The sequence below is a fragment of the Poecilia formosa genome, unplaced genomic scaffold (genome assembly GCF_000485575.1).
Source record: "Poecilia formosa unplaced genomic scaffold, Poecilia_formosa-5.1.2 Scaffold258, whole genome shotgun sequence".
NCBI classification, from domain to species: Eukaryota; Metazoa; Chordata; class Actinopteri; order Cyprinodontiformes; family Poeciliidae; genus Poecilia; species Poecilia formosa.
The window spans coordinates 782991-798796 of record NW_006800197.1 but is presented as its reverse complement, the minus strand read 5'-3'; the positions used below and the strand labels follow the sequence as shown (position 1 = coordinate 798796).

Here is a 15806-nt window from a genome sequence, read left to right as displayed (position 1 = left end):
GACTTGTCAGTATGTGTTCATTTGTCTTGTGAAATTTCTCCAGGTTTAGTTCTGAGTTCTGAGACTCAGATCAGTATTGAATAACTGCAGAACTGCCATCACTGTGTGTCACAGTGGTGGCCTTTTAAAGTTCGAGTTTGGTTCCTCAACACATTCTTCGACAAGGCTTTAGGAGATTTTAGCTAGACTAGCTTCAGTTTTTCAACTCTACTGCTCAGTCCAGACCAGTAGTATACAAGAACCAGTTCCTCCATGTGGAACACAACCAGTTCTTGTTGGAAGCTCCTGTAGATTCCTCAGTGTTGTGTCTTGGTGGGTCTCACTGAACAATTTACTCCCTGTTTTCATACATTTTTGGAAAAATTGTTAGGTTTTTGTATTTTTGAACTTCATTGACAGCCTCCACATATATAAAGATACAGATATTTTTAACCTTCTCCTTATTCATACCTTTTATGCAATAACATTCCCTTAATCCTTAGTGACTTCTGTGCCAAGTAGTCTTCAGAAATGAGCAGTCTCAGACCCTCTTACTATAGAACAGGTAATTTTGTCAACCTAAGACTTAATGCTGAAAGTCTATCAAATTCCATTTAATATATTTATGTGTACAGGAGGTCACATGTTTTTCTAACATTCTTCGTTGTGTACAGGATGTACGTAACATTAAAAGCCTGAAAACAATTTATTGTGGCTTCCATATTTTCTGTCTCAATTAAGAGTAATTATTTTGTGCAGCTGTTTATTGAATGAATGGCACTGTGAAACCGACATCAGAACCACATCTGAAAAGCTGACCTTGCCTCTGGTGACTCCAGGCGATTCTTACTCGCTAAACGAGGTTGGATCAGGCTGCTGTGGTGGAATCAATGATTACTTTTTCATCTTGCTATAGCAAACGTATCTGAACCAAAATATCAGACTCCTCCAATGTGGGAGAAGTAACTTTTCTTTTTGATCTCAAGATTTAAGTTGGAAAAGTAGCAGTCTTCTCCTGTTGCAAGAGATTGAGAATGTCAGATAGACATGTATGAGAGTTTCAGTATGATGTGAAACTATAAAATCAAAATCAGATCAAATTTTATTTGCGTAGCACATTTCAACAACAAGAGTTCAAAGTGCTTTACGTCATAAATCATCATAAAAATAAAAGTCGACAATTGACAGGTTTTTCAAGGTGACAAGACAGAGATGTGCCAGACTGTTCTTCGACAAGATAGTTCCGTCTGTTGGAATCAAAACTGTTTTGGAGAGTTGGTCTTTATCAGTTCCAGCTGATTATTTCTGCCAGAGAAAGAGACCTTTTTTCTATGCCGATGCAGAGGACGCTACGTCAAAACATCATATCCTGTACCTCCCAGCCACATTAACACCACTGTGGCCTCTAGTTGGAATACCTGTTGAGAAGTAGAGGTAACCCTGTGGCTGGCCCTCTGCAAAACGATTCCTGAGAGAACACTGCACCAATATTTAGCAGGCGAGAGAGACAGAGAGAGAGAGGCAGGGCTTTCAGACCAAAAACCGTTGACAGCCAGGTGGGATTACTGACTACAATAAGTTTCAGAGTTACTGGATGAACTCTGTTGCCTTTCCCCCTTTTTCACTCTTTCCCAATCCTTTGAGACAAGATGAGGAGACTTTTCCACAAAGACTTTAGAAAACATTTTGAAAACCCTCTCAGAATTCCTCAGGTGGAGAGTTGCTAACCTAAGTCATGCTGCTATCATTTTAGGGAGAACAGCCCGTCTTCTAGAAAGCCTTCTTGAACAGGCCATGCTTGTTCAGTGTTTTTATAGTAGTTCTATCATGAACTATAAAACTTAATATGCCTAGTGGGGGCTTTGAAATTCAAGATGGTGCTACTATGTTTGTTGTAATTACTATGAGGACTGCACAGTGTGATGTTGGAGTCAGTTTATAGGACATCAAAGTCCTTCTATTTGAAGTGGAAATGGAAATGTTTTCCACTTGTGAAATTTCTTACTTATTGGAGGACAAATAACTATAATGTGATGTAACAATGCTTTTACCCAGATGAATGTAAAATCAATTGCAGGTGACTGTTGATGTCTTTCCATTTTGGCATCTGGAGCACATCTTTGTTGTGCAACAGTAGGTTTGATTTGGATATTAATAACTATTAATAGCTACTTATGTAATTATTAACAAAATCAGATGAGGGAATAAGTTTGAACACTTACCTTCTCAAAATGGAAGTCGTTCACACACATACAAACAGACGACTTATGTCCAAAATATTAGAATTTAACTAAATACTTTAACCATCGGTTAAAATACATGTTATTAGTATTAGTCCCCGTTTGTTTCCAAAATGTGTGTTTTTGTGCTATTTCCGCTAACTAGCAGAAATGACGTATAAATAAAGAAGAAGACATTTTTGGAGAAGAAATTTGAAATTTCAGACGTTTTCTATTTTCTGATTAAATAGATGTGAACAAAGAGAAAAAAATATCAGAAATGTCCAACTTAATGCTCCACATCACTAAGCTATTATTCTTTCTATAAGAAATGGACCTATTTTTAGATTTAAACACTTATATTTTCATAACTAACTACATCAGTAAAGCAGACATAAACACAGACTGATTGTCTTGAAATGACGACTTTTTACAAATTTCTGAGTTACCAATAGGGTTGTTGGGTAGAAACGAATATATGGAAGAGCAGTCTTTCATTGTATGTGAAGAGAAACATTTCTGTACACTTTTAATAAATGCCAAGAAACCCTCCTCCCCCACAAAACAATGATAGAAGAATACTCAGAGTTTTTGATATCTTTCAGTTCAGTTTTCTGCTTAAAGTGTGTTATGTAAATACGTTTTGTTGCTAGTGAGTGGTAATCTGAACAGAAAGTGGATCCCCTTATTAGATTCTGCTTGAAGCCCTGGACTATTTTGTGCTGGCCCTGTGCTAAATACCATCAACTTGGATAAATTAGAAGATGTGTTCCGAGGCTCATTTGTCAGATTAAAACTAGATTAACAAAGCAGAAAATAAATATAATAAAATTAATTAAAAATAAATCTTTAAGAAAAATACTTTTCATTTAGCCCACCTCAAATTTGATGTGTCTGCTCTTAAATATTGGGCTTTCATCAACTGGTAATAACATATTTAACAGAAGATTGAAAGTCATAGGTCTGTTAAATTAGTCAATGCTTTTCACTTACTGAGTTGAACTATTGAAACAAATGAACTTTTCAGGAATGTTCTAAGTCACTGAATATTAATATGTATAAGATGACTGGAAAAGATCAAACATATTGCATATGTTTATGAGTTATATGAGATGTTCAAGATTGCTATAGTAATTAGCTTAAGGGTTCATAAATGTTTCATACATTTATGAACACTCAGTTTTTCTAGTTTCTCCTGTTTAAAATTATAAACTTAGCCGACCATAATTTTGTTGGCAGAATTAAAATGTCATTTGAATTTTTTGCGCTCAGAGTATGTTTTTGTCAATCAGCTAAATCTGCCAGTTGTCTTTGTGTGAAACAATAAATAAATAAATAAAAATCTGTCAGTGGATTATATGAGGTAACGGTAACGCCCTAAAAACATTTCTTTGATGTGATTGGTCAGCACTTACATGGCAACAAAATAAGCGACCAATAGGAGATGAGGTCTCTCTACCCCCATAAGGCTGCGAGCTCGTTTCTAGCCAGCTAACGCAAACAAACCAGGCAGAGGCACAAGGTTGAAGTGTGTGTTTTTGTGGATATTTTTCGACTTTTACGCCCTCCTGGCATTCTGCTGCAAAATTCGCTTTTCTTGTAGAGGCCCTCTCATTTCTTCTTTGGTACGCAAACAACAAAACAAAACTGAAGTTGCTTTGGTGAAGGTAAGGCGGATTTATGTCCCTTTACAAAACCGCACCGGCTTATCCAAAATGGCCTCTGCTAGCTTGCAAGCACAGAGCATCAGCTCGAGTTAAGCTAACTAGCGCATATTAGCTCGGGAACCGGCTGGTAGCCTAGCCTGGAGACGGGTCGGCTGATTTATATTCTAGTAGAAAATGGCGTCGTAGCCTAGTTACAGCGAGTTTTATTTATGTGTAAATATACATGCACGCATACATAATTTTAGTATTTGCATATAATAAGTTTAGGAAAACACGTTGCGTCAATATTGTGGGGCATCAGTCGCCATGAATGGGTTATTTAGACCCAGACATAATTCTCCACACCTCTATCAGGATGACAATAAAAGGCCGGTTGAGTGGAAAGCATCCTCGGCTGTCCATGCTGCCCTGCCCCGAGCCTCTGCACCAGTACATAACGTTCACATCGGTTCTGCTGTTTTTGCATCCATAATGACGAACGATTAATATTTAGACCACAGCAGCATGTCGGTGTTCATCACACATGCTGTATAAACCCAGCCGCTTATACATTTAACCGCTCTGCTAGTGTCGTGACGGAGCTAATTTATGGATTCAGCAGCATAGTGAGCTAGCTAATTATTTATGTTAGCGGATAGCATTAGCATGTTAGCTGACGCAGCTTCTTCTTTGTTGTCGACAAAAGGGTCCTATTCACATTCATGCATTTTGGCTCACCGAGTTCTTTGTGTTCTTGTTAGAACAGTGACACAGAAATGGAAACACGTTATTCTTAGGTAGCAAGATGTGATTTAGAGTGGTTCCTTTTTTACATTCCTGTGAATTTCTTATTTTCCATTTTAATTTTCCTTTATGATGCTGATTATGGTTTTTTTCTTCTGTCTTCCTCAGCCCCGTTTTCCCCATCCCCTCCTATTATTCTTATTCTTTTGAGTATTCTTCATTGTCAAGCCGCCAAAGTGGAGAGTGTGATTGCAGAAGGGGGTGCTTCTCGTTTCAGGTAATAAATCACAGGGGCTTTTTTTTCTCTCTTTTTTTTTTTCCAAGGCCTACTAACGGGAATATAAGTCATTTATTCCAGGGTCGGCCCTATAATAGGGTTTTGGGCTGGGACTTCCGGCATTTAAAACAAAGCAGGATTGGGAATGCTCAAAATGGCTGTCAGGCACTTTGCATTGTGAGACCTTTTTTTTTTAAAGGGGTGGCTGGGTACATAGACTGATCCTTAGAGGGGATTCAAAGTCTGTTTTGTTGCACAAAAAGCCCTCCATGATTGTTTAAGATTTTAACACTAGCTTGATGATATTGAGAGTTCATAGCTCTGAACTGGAGATGGGAAGCAGCTGTTCATTATTGTGTGCAAGTTGTAGATAAGAAACAAGCTGTGTTGAAATGTGATTCTATAACAGCTTGTGAATGTAGACTGGATGGAAGATCATGCTGTCTCTGGTTTAACAACAAGGCGGCCCTGGGGAATATTTCCATGTACCGCTCTGTCACACCGTCTGCACTATGCACATCATCACCGTCATCGCTTCTGTAGATCAGAATGCTTCTGATGTTTTTCTTCAGAAAAAAATCCTTCACAAAAGCTTGTGAAGGATTTTTGTGAAAAGCTCCGTCACAGGAAATTCCTAAATTTCTTCCATCTTTGTTATTGGAATCAGTCAACAGTTTTAGCTTTGGTACAACAGAGTAAGAACACCTATGTTCAGTGTTTTTCAGTTAAAACTTAAAGCAATCCCCTGGCTTCTAAGCTGAATTTCAATCCTTAAAGATACATGTGATGCTAGTTTCACGAAGCTGAGCTTTCTGTCTGCTGCCTAGTAACATTCATCTGAGTTAAGGTCACCTTCTAATGAAAATTATAAAACTAAAGTGTAATTGCTTCAATTAGAGCAAGACGAATGTTGAATGAAATGTTTGCTTTCTCTTTAAATGACTGCTGGGTTTGTTTGTTTGTTTTTTTTAATGCAAAAACTCCTAAATTCTTCTTCAGTCGTGCCTCAACCTGAATCCCTTCATTGACCATCTGATTAAGAACAGAACTGAGAAGTTTTCTGATGAACTCAGACACAAATTTCCTTTAGCTGTATATCTAAAATGAACAATCAAGTTGACCTACTGCACCCGAGGGGAAAGAAATGTTTATAATCTGGTTTGTTTCTGCCCAGATAAATCTCTGCTACTTTGTTGGCACTTTAGATGGAATTTATTCTTCTAAACAAATCTAGATTTAGTTCAGATTTTTGTCCAGTACACTAATGATTTTAATACAAGCAAAAAAAAAAAGTGGTGAAATTGGTCAAGTAAAATCTAGTTCTGAATAAGATGCTGTGGTTTTATGCTGAGCAGATATTCATGAATCAAAAGCTTTTCACCTGGTTCATGACTTGCCAACATGTGCATAATAATGACTCGTTGTTTCAACCTGTAGTAACGTTCAGTCAGTTTACAGACTAATGGCTGTTAGATGAGATAAATGTCGGTTACAAAACTAATTCAGTACTTGGTTGTAGTACTGAATTATAGCAGGAAAGTATTGAGCTAGAATTCAGTTGTGTTGCTCTTTAAACAGTTGACAGAGATGTGAAGTGTTTAATGATCAAATGGTAGCTTTGATTTGCTGATGAAAAGCAAAAGTAAATCTCTTCCTTAAGTAGCTGCACTCATTCCCAGCAGCTTTCCCTTCCAGTTTACTGACTCTGGGGAACTGTTCAGTCTCTCTCCAAACAGTAGATGTTCAGAGTCAACACTGTAGATGTGCAGATCACTTATTCCTTTAGTTTTCTTAAATTGGGTTTACTGGTGAATGGCCTTGTGTTTGCCGAACAGTTCCAGTTTGTGGCGTGAAGTTGACGCGTTCCTCTGGTTATTTTCCTCTGCAGTGCTTCTTCGGGGGGAGGAGGTGGTAGGGGTGCACCTCAGCACTATCCCAAGACTGTCGGCAACAGGTAGGGTTAGCTTTAGACTCAGTTCTTATTGACATAAAGCTCATTTGACCGCCAAGAATTATTTATTTTTATTTGTCGTCACTCTGCTGAAGACTGAAAGAATAGAAGCTGGAACTCCAGGGAACTTTAAGTACAATTCCCAGTAGTTCTGTACTGCCATTTCAGACTCTATTTATCTGTTTGTGGTGACGGGTTTTCCACAACGTCGGGTTGAAGTGAAGCTAATAGAAAGGTAGCAGTGATTGGGATTGTGCAGGTGCTGAAGGTTTGCTCTCAGAACAATGACCTTTGTGTTGCGTTCTGTACAAACCGTTCTGCTGCTGCTGTTGCTGGACTCTGTTGAACTGAGTCTTTTTGTGTTTGCAGCGAGTTCCTGGGGAAAACCCCAGGGCAAAGCGTTCAGAGATGGGTTCCTTCACGAAGCACTAGACGAGATGCCAACTCCAGCAACGAGAAAGAGCGACACGATGCAATCTTCAGGAAAGTGAGGGGGTAAGGACCCGATTGGTGTACAGGAATTCAAATGTTTTTTGGGAAATAAAATCACAAGATATGCGAGAATTGGATTTAACCATAATTAAAGGCAACAAGTGATCTTAAAGGGACAATATGTAAAATCAACTTTTTTGAGCTTTACATCATGTTATGTTATCAACTCTTCAAAAACATACCAGTGTTGCTTTGATTTTTAGGGTTAAGCTAACCTGATCCAACATTTAACCCTAATCTTTTGAGAAATCTGTTAATCTCCTGTGGCAACCGTTCAGCTGTGCAAAACATTTGATGAGATGTAGCTCTGCCTTTGAAGATGATACTCGTCCTCAGAGGTGCAGTTTCCAAGTTTCTGCCTCAGACTGCCCCTTCTCAGCTCCTTCAGACTAGCCAGCAGCAATTGGCAAACACCTGCTGCGCATCTGCTGAGCTCATTATACAAGCTACTTCTCAGTGCAGCTTTGTTAAAGGGTTATAGAGGACCCATGTTGTGATGACTTCCTGAAAGCAGATTTTCAGAAAGAGCAGATGATTTTTAAAGAGACAGAGACCCAATTTCAGGGCGCTAAATTACAAAGTCAAATGTCTTGGCTCATATTTGATATATGCAGCATTTTATAACTCACAGTAACATAGTTACTTGATTGTGCTATAAAATGCTACTATAAGCCTGGAAAACACATAAAAATGCTCTTTTTAAATCAGTCGAGTCAAATGTCAAATGGTTGAATCTTCATTTAAGCTTTTCTGAAGCCATTTCAAGCCACACTGAGGCGGAGTCGTGTTTCTGCTTGTTTACACCAAAACAAAAGATAAGACTGCAGTCATTAGGATGGCATGTGGTTTGAAAAAAGCACTTCAGGCCTGTTCCTTTCTGCATCAGGTGCTGCTTCTAAGTATAAAACATGACTGTTTTGTTTTTTTTTTAACCGACCTTACTGTCTTATTTTTACCTTCTTTTTTTATTTCTTTCCTAGCATACTCAACAAACTCACGCCTGAAAAGTTTGACAAGCTATGCCTTGAGCTCCTGAATGTGGGCGTAGATTCAAAACTCGTCCTTAAAGGAATCATCTTGCTGGTACGTGAACGTTTCGGATCCGTTTAGCCGAGCTAAGCGGAGATGTGTGGACGCGCCGCTGCTCTTGCTGACTCACATCCCAACTCTGTTTCGTTTCAGATTGTAGACAAAGCCCTAGAAGAGCCGAAATATAGCTCGCTCTATGCTCAGCTATGTCTGCGCTTGGCAGAGGACGCTCCAAACTTTGATGGCCCTTCATCTGAGATCCAAACATCCCAAAAGCAGAGCACAGTAAGTGGCTGTTATGGTCTGAGGGCAAGGACTGGGATTCTCAGGCTTTAAGAAGAAGGGAAAAGTTGAGATTTCTGCATGGGAAAAGAAAACGAAGCAAGTTTCACTTGTCAATACAATAAATGTCATGTCAGATAATGAAAACCATTAGTGGTTCCTTACAGTCTGAGATTTTTCCTAGATTTCACATTCAAATTCAAAAGTTACATTATTGATCCCAAAGGGAAATTAAATGCTGTTGTAACTCATATTAGTCAGATTCTTCAGTTATTGTTGATGCTGATGAACTGACCTGAGGAAATAAATAAATTCACTGAACTCTTTTTAATTCCACTTTATTTAAATGTAACTAGTTTAATTTCCCTTTACGTGTTTTCGCACTACATGGAACGGAACGGTTGTGTTCGCATTACAACTTGCGACCGGTGTTCTAGATCAACTGGTGGTGGCAGCTGGAAAAGACTGATGTTTCTGTGAGCGTGGCTTTTTAGGACCCCCCCTACTGTTTCTGTAATGTTACACTTTATTTCCTAGCTCATTTACAGAAGACATGGCTACCGCAGATCTATGTGGCAGTGTCATTTCTTCCTTATTGTTGATATTTTTTCCTCGTCTTTATTCTTTTCATCAAGTGACCGTAATTCTCAACCATATGAGACATCGCTGAAAAAACAATTGTCTTATATACTTTTACATCAAAAACAGGTTAAAATCTTCACTCGAACTGAGATTCTGAAAATGCCACCAATTAATCCAGGCCTGGTTCTTAAAGCGCAGGGTGTCCATTAGATGACAATCAGTGACAGCTAGGAAATAAAGTGTAGGGTTACAGAACCAGTTAAAAAGATTTCGCTATAGTTTCTGTGGATACCTATTTGAAATATCACAATATGAGGAATATGTGGAAAATTACACAGCCAGTCGAACTTTTTAAACATTTCATTTTTAACCCCAAGGCTCTTCAACATTTATGTCGGCTTTCAGGGAATAATCTTTGCTTTGAGATCTGCTCATGCCACATCGAGATCTATTTCAATCTTGCTTTGACGAGTTTCAACCTCTGAAGCAACTCATAAGTCAGGACAAGTTCTGCGTAATTTACACGTTTTGATGGTTTTGCAGATGAACTTTAAAAAAAAAAAAAAAGGCAACATACCATATTAGACCAATAAAGTCTTTCTAATTAGTTATTCCTGAGATCTTAGTGGTTGTTTTACGGAATCGGATAGTATTTTTGCAAAGATTTGTAGTTCTTTAAGCTTATTGCATTGTTTACTTCCTGGTTCGGTAAAGGGGTCCTAAAAAGCCACGCCCACAGAAACATCAGTCTTTTCCAGCTGCCACCACCAGTTGATTTACCCACCAGTTGATCTATAACACCGGTCGCAAGTTGTAATGCGAACACAACCGTAATGTTCCGTTCCGTTCTGTGCAGTGCAAAAGTACCTTTTGAGAAGATTATAGTATTATTAAATTAAACAGTGACTGAGAACTCTTTTAAAAAAAGATGATTTTGAGCCTTGGGACCCAAATTAAGAAATCAGGTTTGGTTTGAATACAGAAGCAAATTGAGAAATATTTTTTTTCTCCTTCCAGACCTTCAGAAGACTGCTGATTTCCAAGCTTCAAGATGAATTTGAAAATCGCACCAGAAATGTTGAAAGTAAGTCAAAGGTGATGGTCTTTTGAGCTATATTTTGAAATGTTGCTACATACAGCAACATTTCAGACAGAAAAAAACCCGGCTTCATTCAAAAAGGAATGAGCAGGTCAGGCTTTTTAAACTTCGGTAATCAGCCAGAGAGCCTGTGTCCTGATAAAGCTGCTGCTGACCTGTCCTTCCTTTCAGTCTATGACAAACATGACAACCCTCTCACTTCTGAGGAGGAGGAGCAGCGTGCCATCGCCAAGATCAAGATGCTTGGCAACATTAAATTCATCGGGGAACTTGGCAAACTTGACCTCATCCATGAATCTATCCTTCATAAGTGCATCAAAACAGTGAGCTCATGCTTTTTCTCCTGTTTGTTTAATAGTTTTTAATCATAACCATCAGACTCGTGGTGACTCCTTCCTTACTTCCTGTTGTTATGTCCAAAGCTTCTGGAAAAGAAGAAGAGAGTCCAGCTCAAGGATATGGGAGAGGATCTGGAATGCCTCTGTCAGATAATGAGAACAGTGGGGCCGAGACTCGACCATGAGAAAGCAAAGGTAAGGGCCTCTAATGTGGCCCTCGGTGTGGCTGAGGATTGGATTTAAATTCAGCACTGTGTTGAGCACTTCCTCCCTCTCCGTGCGCTCCCAACAGTCTTTAATGGATCAGTACTTTGGCCGTATGCGATCCTTAATGAACAACAAGGAGCTGCCTGCCAGGATCCGCTTCCTGCTGCAAGACACAGTGGAGCTGCGTGAAAACAACTGGGTCCCCCGCAAGGCCTTCATCGACAACGGACCAAAGACGATTAACCAGATCCGTCAGGACGCAGTGAAGGTCTGCCATCTTTACCATATTTAGCCATGAAATTATGTAGTTTGTAGGATCGTTTTATTAACGATTGTTGTTTTTCCTCTAGGATTTGGGTGTTTTCATCCCAGCACCCATGTCTCAGGGGATGAGGATGGACTTCTTTCTGGAAAGCCCTTTCATGCCCAACAGAATGAAACTGGACAGGGAGACTCTTGGGGGATTGGCCGACATGTTTGGACAGATGCCAGGTGTGGGATCATGTTTTCTGTCCACGTTTTGTAGCTGTTTTTATTAGGATCAGGATTTTGACACGTTCATTTCAATTAAATACATACATTTTAATAAGTAGAAATTTCAACTCAACCAATCGTTTCATTTATTTATTTATTTTACATACAAAAGTTCTGGCTGGTCTTTGTTTCGTCACTCCACAATCTGTACTGTCAGCTTATTTGTTCATGCGCTTTAAGAAATACTTCAGGGAGGGTTGTTTTATTTCTTTTTGTGTTTTATTGTAATCGTAAAAATAGTATTTCATCTTAAAGAGAAGAATAACCTAAAGATAAAAACGGTTTTATTGTACTTCTCTAGACTGCTCTGAATGCTATTTTCTGAATAACAAAAAAATCTAGCAAGTGTATGTACCTGTATAATATTCAAAGAGGAGGAAACATGGAGTATTAGATTAGTATTTCCCATGAGCACATAGCATATAGTCAAGTACAGTCAAATAACGATCTCATAGGATCTGTGTATTATTGTTCTTTTGTGTGTCTATGATGAGACCACCAGAGGGCGCATTGACAGCGTAGAAGAGTTGCAGTCCTTTGACTCGATACACAATTTTCTACTAAATTATAATCTTTGAACTATCCATCCACCCATCCATTTTCTGAACACCCTTGTCCCTCAGTGGGGTCGGGAGGGGTGCTGGTATCTTTGAACTAAATAATGACAATTATTTATTACGAGAATTATAACATTGTGCAAGAAAATTTATCCTCTTATATTAAGTAGGATTTTAATTAATATAAGTAAATATGTCGTGCTTGGTTGATCTACATTTTTACAATGATCCGGAAGTATTTCTTTTAGCGCATGCTCAAGTGAGCTAAAGGTACGACTCATGATTCCGGTGGAGTGACATCATCAACAACAATCTGATTGGGTGCTGAAAAAGACTATTGTTGTGGTAGAAAGAATTATCCTACAAGCAAAGCTATTCAAGCCTAAACTAGCATTTCAGTGCTAGCATGTTTTGCAGCACAGACATCTTCAACACTGATGTCAGCGTCCCAATTTCTACATCTGAAGTCCTCTCTGCTTTTGTTTGTTAGGCAGCGGGATCGGAACCGGACCGGGTGTTATTCAGGACAGGTATTCGCCCACTATGGGACGCCATCGCACCAACCCACTCTTCAACGGCCACAGCGGCCACATTGCGCCTCCTCAGCAGTCGCAGTTTGACATGGGGCCCAAGTCTTTTGTTAAGTCCAACCAGGTAATTCAGCTAAGAGTGAATAGATGTGTGTCTGACTGTAATCGTTTTTTAGCGACAGCAAATGACACTTGAATGTTTGGCAGGTTCAGAACCAACATTTCCTCAACCAGAGCCAGAACCACATGAGCCAGCAGCAGGCTCAGTCCAAGGACATGCCTCCACGTTTCAGCAAGAAAGGACAGCTCAATGCAGATGAGGTTAGTAGGACAAGCTGTTGGAGGAGCTCATTGTCAGATGGTCTCAACTTAAAGAAACAGTTCAGAACTTTTGAAGTGAGGTTCTGTTAAAAGGTCAAAGCAGTTAATATCCTACCTGTTATAGATGATTTTTGTCTCCCTCATTTTCTACACCCAGGTTACTTCAAAGCAAACTCCTGTATCTAAAATTGAGGAATTAAAATGTCTTAATTTTATCTAAAAAAGGAGAAAGGTTGGTCTTAAATATGTTAATCACAGGTCTTAAATATTGTCATGCAGGGCGAATTAAGCTCCTATATATTCTGTCACACGCAGACGCCTTTGAGAGTTTCACTGCATTCTGTGACTTTAGGTAGATGGGGCTACGGCTAACTAGCAGCTAATAAACCTTGCTAACTAAATGGCAGGCAAAGATAAACCTAGCTAGGGTTTTATGTCGGTAATGATTTGGCTATTTGGCTGGTTGCTGATGGTTGTAGGCGTCGACTCGTTTCTGTTGCTAGTTAGTATTTATACACAAAGTTCTCTTGTACATTTTATTATAATTTCAGGTCTTAAAAATGATCTGAAAAATTCTTAAATTTGACTTGGTGAAACCTGCAGAAGCTCTCAGTCTCTCATAGACATCTTTATTGTCTGTGAATGAGGCAGTTGAGGCTACCGCTAACTAGCTGCTTATATACCCTTGCTGGCTGGCTAGCTAACTTGTTTTTTTGCGTCTGTCATGGGTGACAATGCAAGTCCAAAGTGAGCTTCTATTGTCTAAAAACAACTTGAGTCTGGATTATACAGGCGGGTTTTTTTTTGTTGTCTTTTTTTATTAGAAACCTTGAAACATTATGTTTGGCATTTATTATAATGGTAGTAGTTTGCGTTGGTCTCGAACTAGCTGTTGGCTTCGTCCTTCAGGATTTGCTAATCTGTTTGAAGATGCTGGGAGTTTATCTACCATAGGTGAAGACTGTTTTTAATTTAACAGAACCTCATTTTAAAATCTAAAAAGCAATCCCAACTAAACCATCTTTTTGTTGGAGCCTGAATGCCCAGTGATTATAAAAAGACGCGTTATTCTGAGGAACCCAACCTGCTGTCAGTCTGTCTTCTGCTCTCCACTCCGTCTCCATCTCCTCTCGTCTTCCTCTACCTCCACCTCCTCATCCTCTCTTCCTCACTTTGGCAGCAGGTCCACTGACTGCGATTATGAGATATGAGGGCATCGCTTCTGAAAAAGTACAAACAATTTAGATGCAATTTCAGCTCCAGGTTGATTCCTCTTTGTGTTCTCTGTGCTGTCTCCAGATCAGCCTACGGCCGGCTCAGTCATTCCTCCTCAACAAGAACCAGGTGCCCAAGCTTCAGCCTCAGATCCCCACTATGATGCCTCCCAGTGCTCAGCCCCCCCGCACCCAGACCCCTCCACTAGGACAGGTAGAAGACGGGGACAGACTGACTTAAAGGGGCAGTATTATGTGCGGAAAAAACTTTTATTTTTTAGTTTTACATTATGTTATAATGTTGTTCTTTTATCAAAAACATAATAATATAAGGAACGCATAATTACCGCCCCTTTAAAAATGGGCCCTTATGTAATGTTTTAATAAGAATGTGTAATTTTCATATTACATAACCCCCTGCTGTCTTCCGTCAGCCTCCACAGCTTGGCCTGAAGACCAACCCTCCACCCATCCAGGAGAAACCCCAGAAGACCAACAAAAAGCCGCCTCCTGCCAAAGAGGAGCTTCTGAAAACCACAGTAAGAGAAGCAGACATGCTGATGGTGGAAAACCCACCGTCAGTGAAGCTCCTGCTCATTCCAGTGTCGTTTCATCCTCTCACCAGGAGGCCATCATGACTGAGTACTTGAACACGAAGAACCTGACTGAAGCCGTGGGCGGCGTGCGGGAGATGAAAGCGCCGAAGCACTTCCTGCCAGAGATGCTCAGTAAGATCATCGTTTGCTCCCTGGACCGGCCCGATGAAGACAAGGAGCACGCCAGCACTCTGATCCACGCCCTGCGCGCCGACGGCCTCATCACCGGAGAAAACTTCATGCAGGTACAGGAAGCCGATGGGAACGCATAGAGCTGAGATGCAGCACACAGAACGGCTCCAGACAACATTTTGACAAAACCCCCACAGAGGCTCTCATCTTCAGCAAGGGGCAGAGTAGAAACATGGGGCACAAATCTGTAAAGATGTTTTGCTGCAGAAGACTTGATAAAAGTGTGGAAGTTCATCTTCCAAGCAGTTAATCATGATGATTTAAAATAAGGTTGATAATTTCCATTCTGATATTTCTTTGAAGGGAAATTTTGTGTGGTTTTTATTTCCAGTTTTCGTTTTTGGTCACTGTGTTTTGGGTATTTAAAATATCTTCCTATTCCAGTGTATTCTGGAATAGGAAGTATTCTTTCCATAACTATTTATTGGTCTCAAGATGGCAATCTTGCATTATTTCATTCTCAATATAGCACTTGAAAACCACAACATACCGCCCCGTTCATGTATGGTGATAATTTCTAGGATAATTTATTTTCCAGTAAAATTTTTTGAGATGTTTCCAGTGAGCCTTTCCTTTGTGAAGCTGAACACAAATGAACTCCACTTCTCCATTTTTTTCCCCTCCAGTGTTTTTAAACAAAAATAATTATCATATTCTCTGGACTACAAGTCACAACAGTCAAACAGTGTATAAAAGTCACATTTATTCCCACCAGGCTTTCCTCAACGTCCTGGACCTGTGCCCAAAGATCGAGCTGGACGTGCCTCTGGTGAAGTCCTACCTGGCCCAGTTTGCAGCTCGGGCCGTCATGGCGGAGCTGGTGAGCGTGGCGGAGCTGGCCCACCCGCTGGAGAATGGCACCCACTTCCCACTCTTCCTGCTCTGCCTGCAGCAGACGGCCAAGCTGAAGGACCGCGAGTGGCTCACTGAGCTCTTCCAGCAGAGCAAAGTCAACATGCAGAAGATGCTTCCAGGTACAGAGCTTGTTGTTGTTTCGAACATGTAAAAATAAACGGC

At 39.9% G+C, this 15806-nt stretch overlaps 1 protein-coding gene across 1 annotated transcript in view; it reads left to right on the top strand.

Moving 5' to 3' along the window:
- LOC103150636 (eukaryotic translation initiation factor 4 gamma 2-like) overlaps positions 1 to 15795 on the top strand; it is a 27704-nt gene extending 11909 nt beyond the window's left edge. Inside the window, exons 2-17 of the mRNA XM_016680840.1 lie at positions 4757 to 4865; positions 6754 to 6819; positions 7186 to 7311; positions 8289 to 8391; positions 8491 to 8622; positions 10219 to 10285; positions 10472 to 10623; positions 10723 to 10833; positions 10931 to 11113; positions 11196 to 11337; positions 12427 to 12590; positions 12674 to 12787; positions 14087 to 14215; positions 14436 to 14540; positions 14627 to 14842; positions 15505 to 15795. Of these exons, the coding sequence (XP_016536326.1) occupies positions 4757 to 4865; positions 6754 to 6819; positions 7186 to 7311; positions 8289 to 8391; positions 8491 to 8622; positions 10219 to 10285; positions 10472 to 10623; positions 10723 to 10833; positions 10931 to 11113; positions 11196 to 11337; positions 12427 to 12590; positions 12674 to 12787; positions 14087 to 14215; positions 14436 to 14540; positions 14627 to 14842; positions 15505 to 15795 (2210 nt within the window). The remainder of the gene's footprint in view (positions 1 to 4756; positions 4866 to 6753; positions 6820 to 7185; positions 7312 to 8288; positions 8392 to 8490; positions 8623 to 10218; positions 10286 to 10471; positions 10624 to 10722; positions 10834 to 10930; positions 11114 to 11195; positions 11338 to 12426; positions 12591 to 12673; positions 12788 to 14086; positions 14216 to 14435; positions 14541 to 14626; positions 14843 to 15504) is intronic.
- Positions 15796 to 15806: the final 11 nt, after the last annotated feature.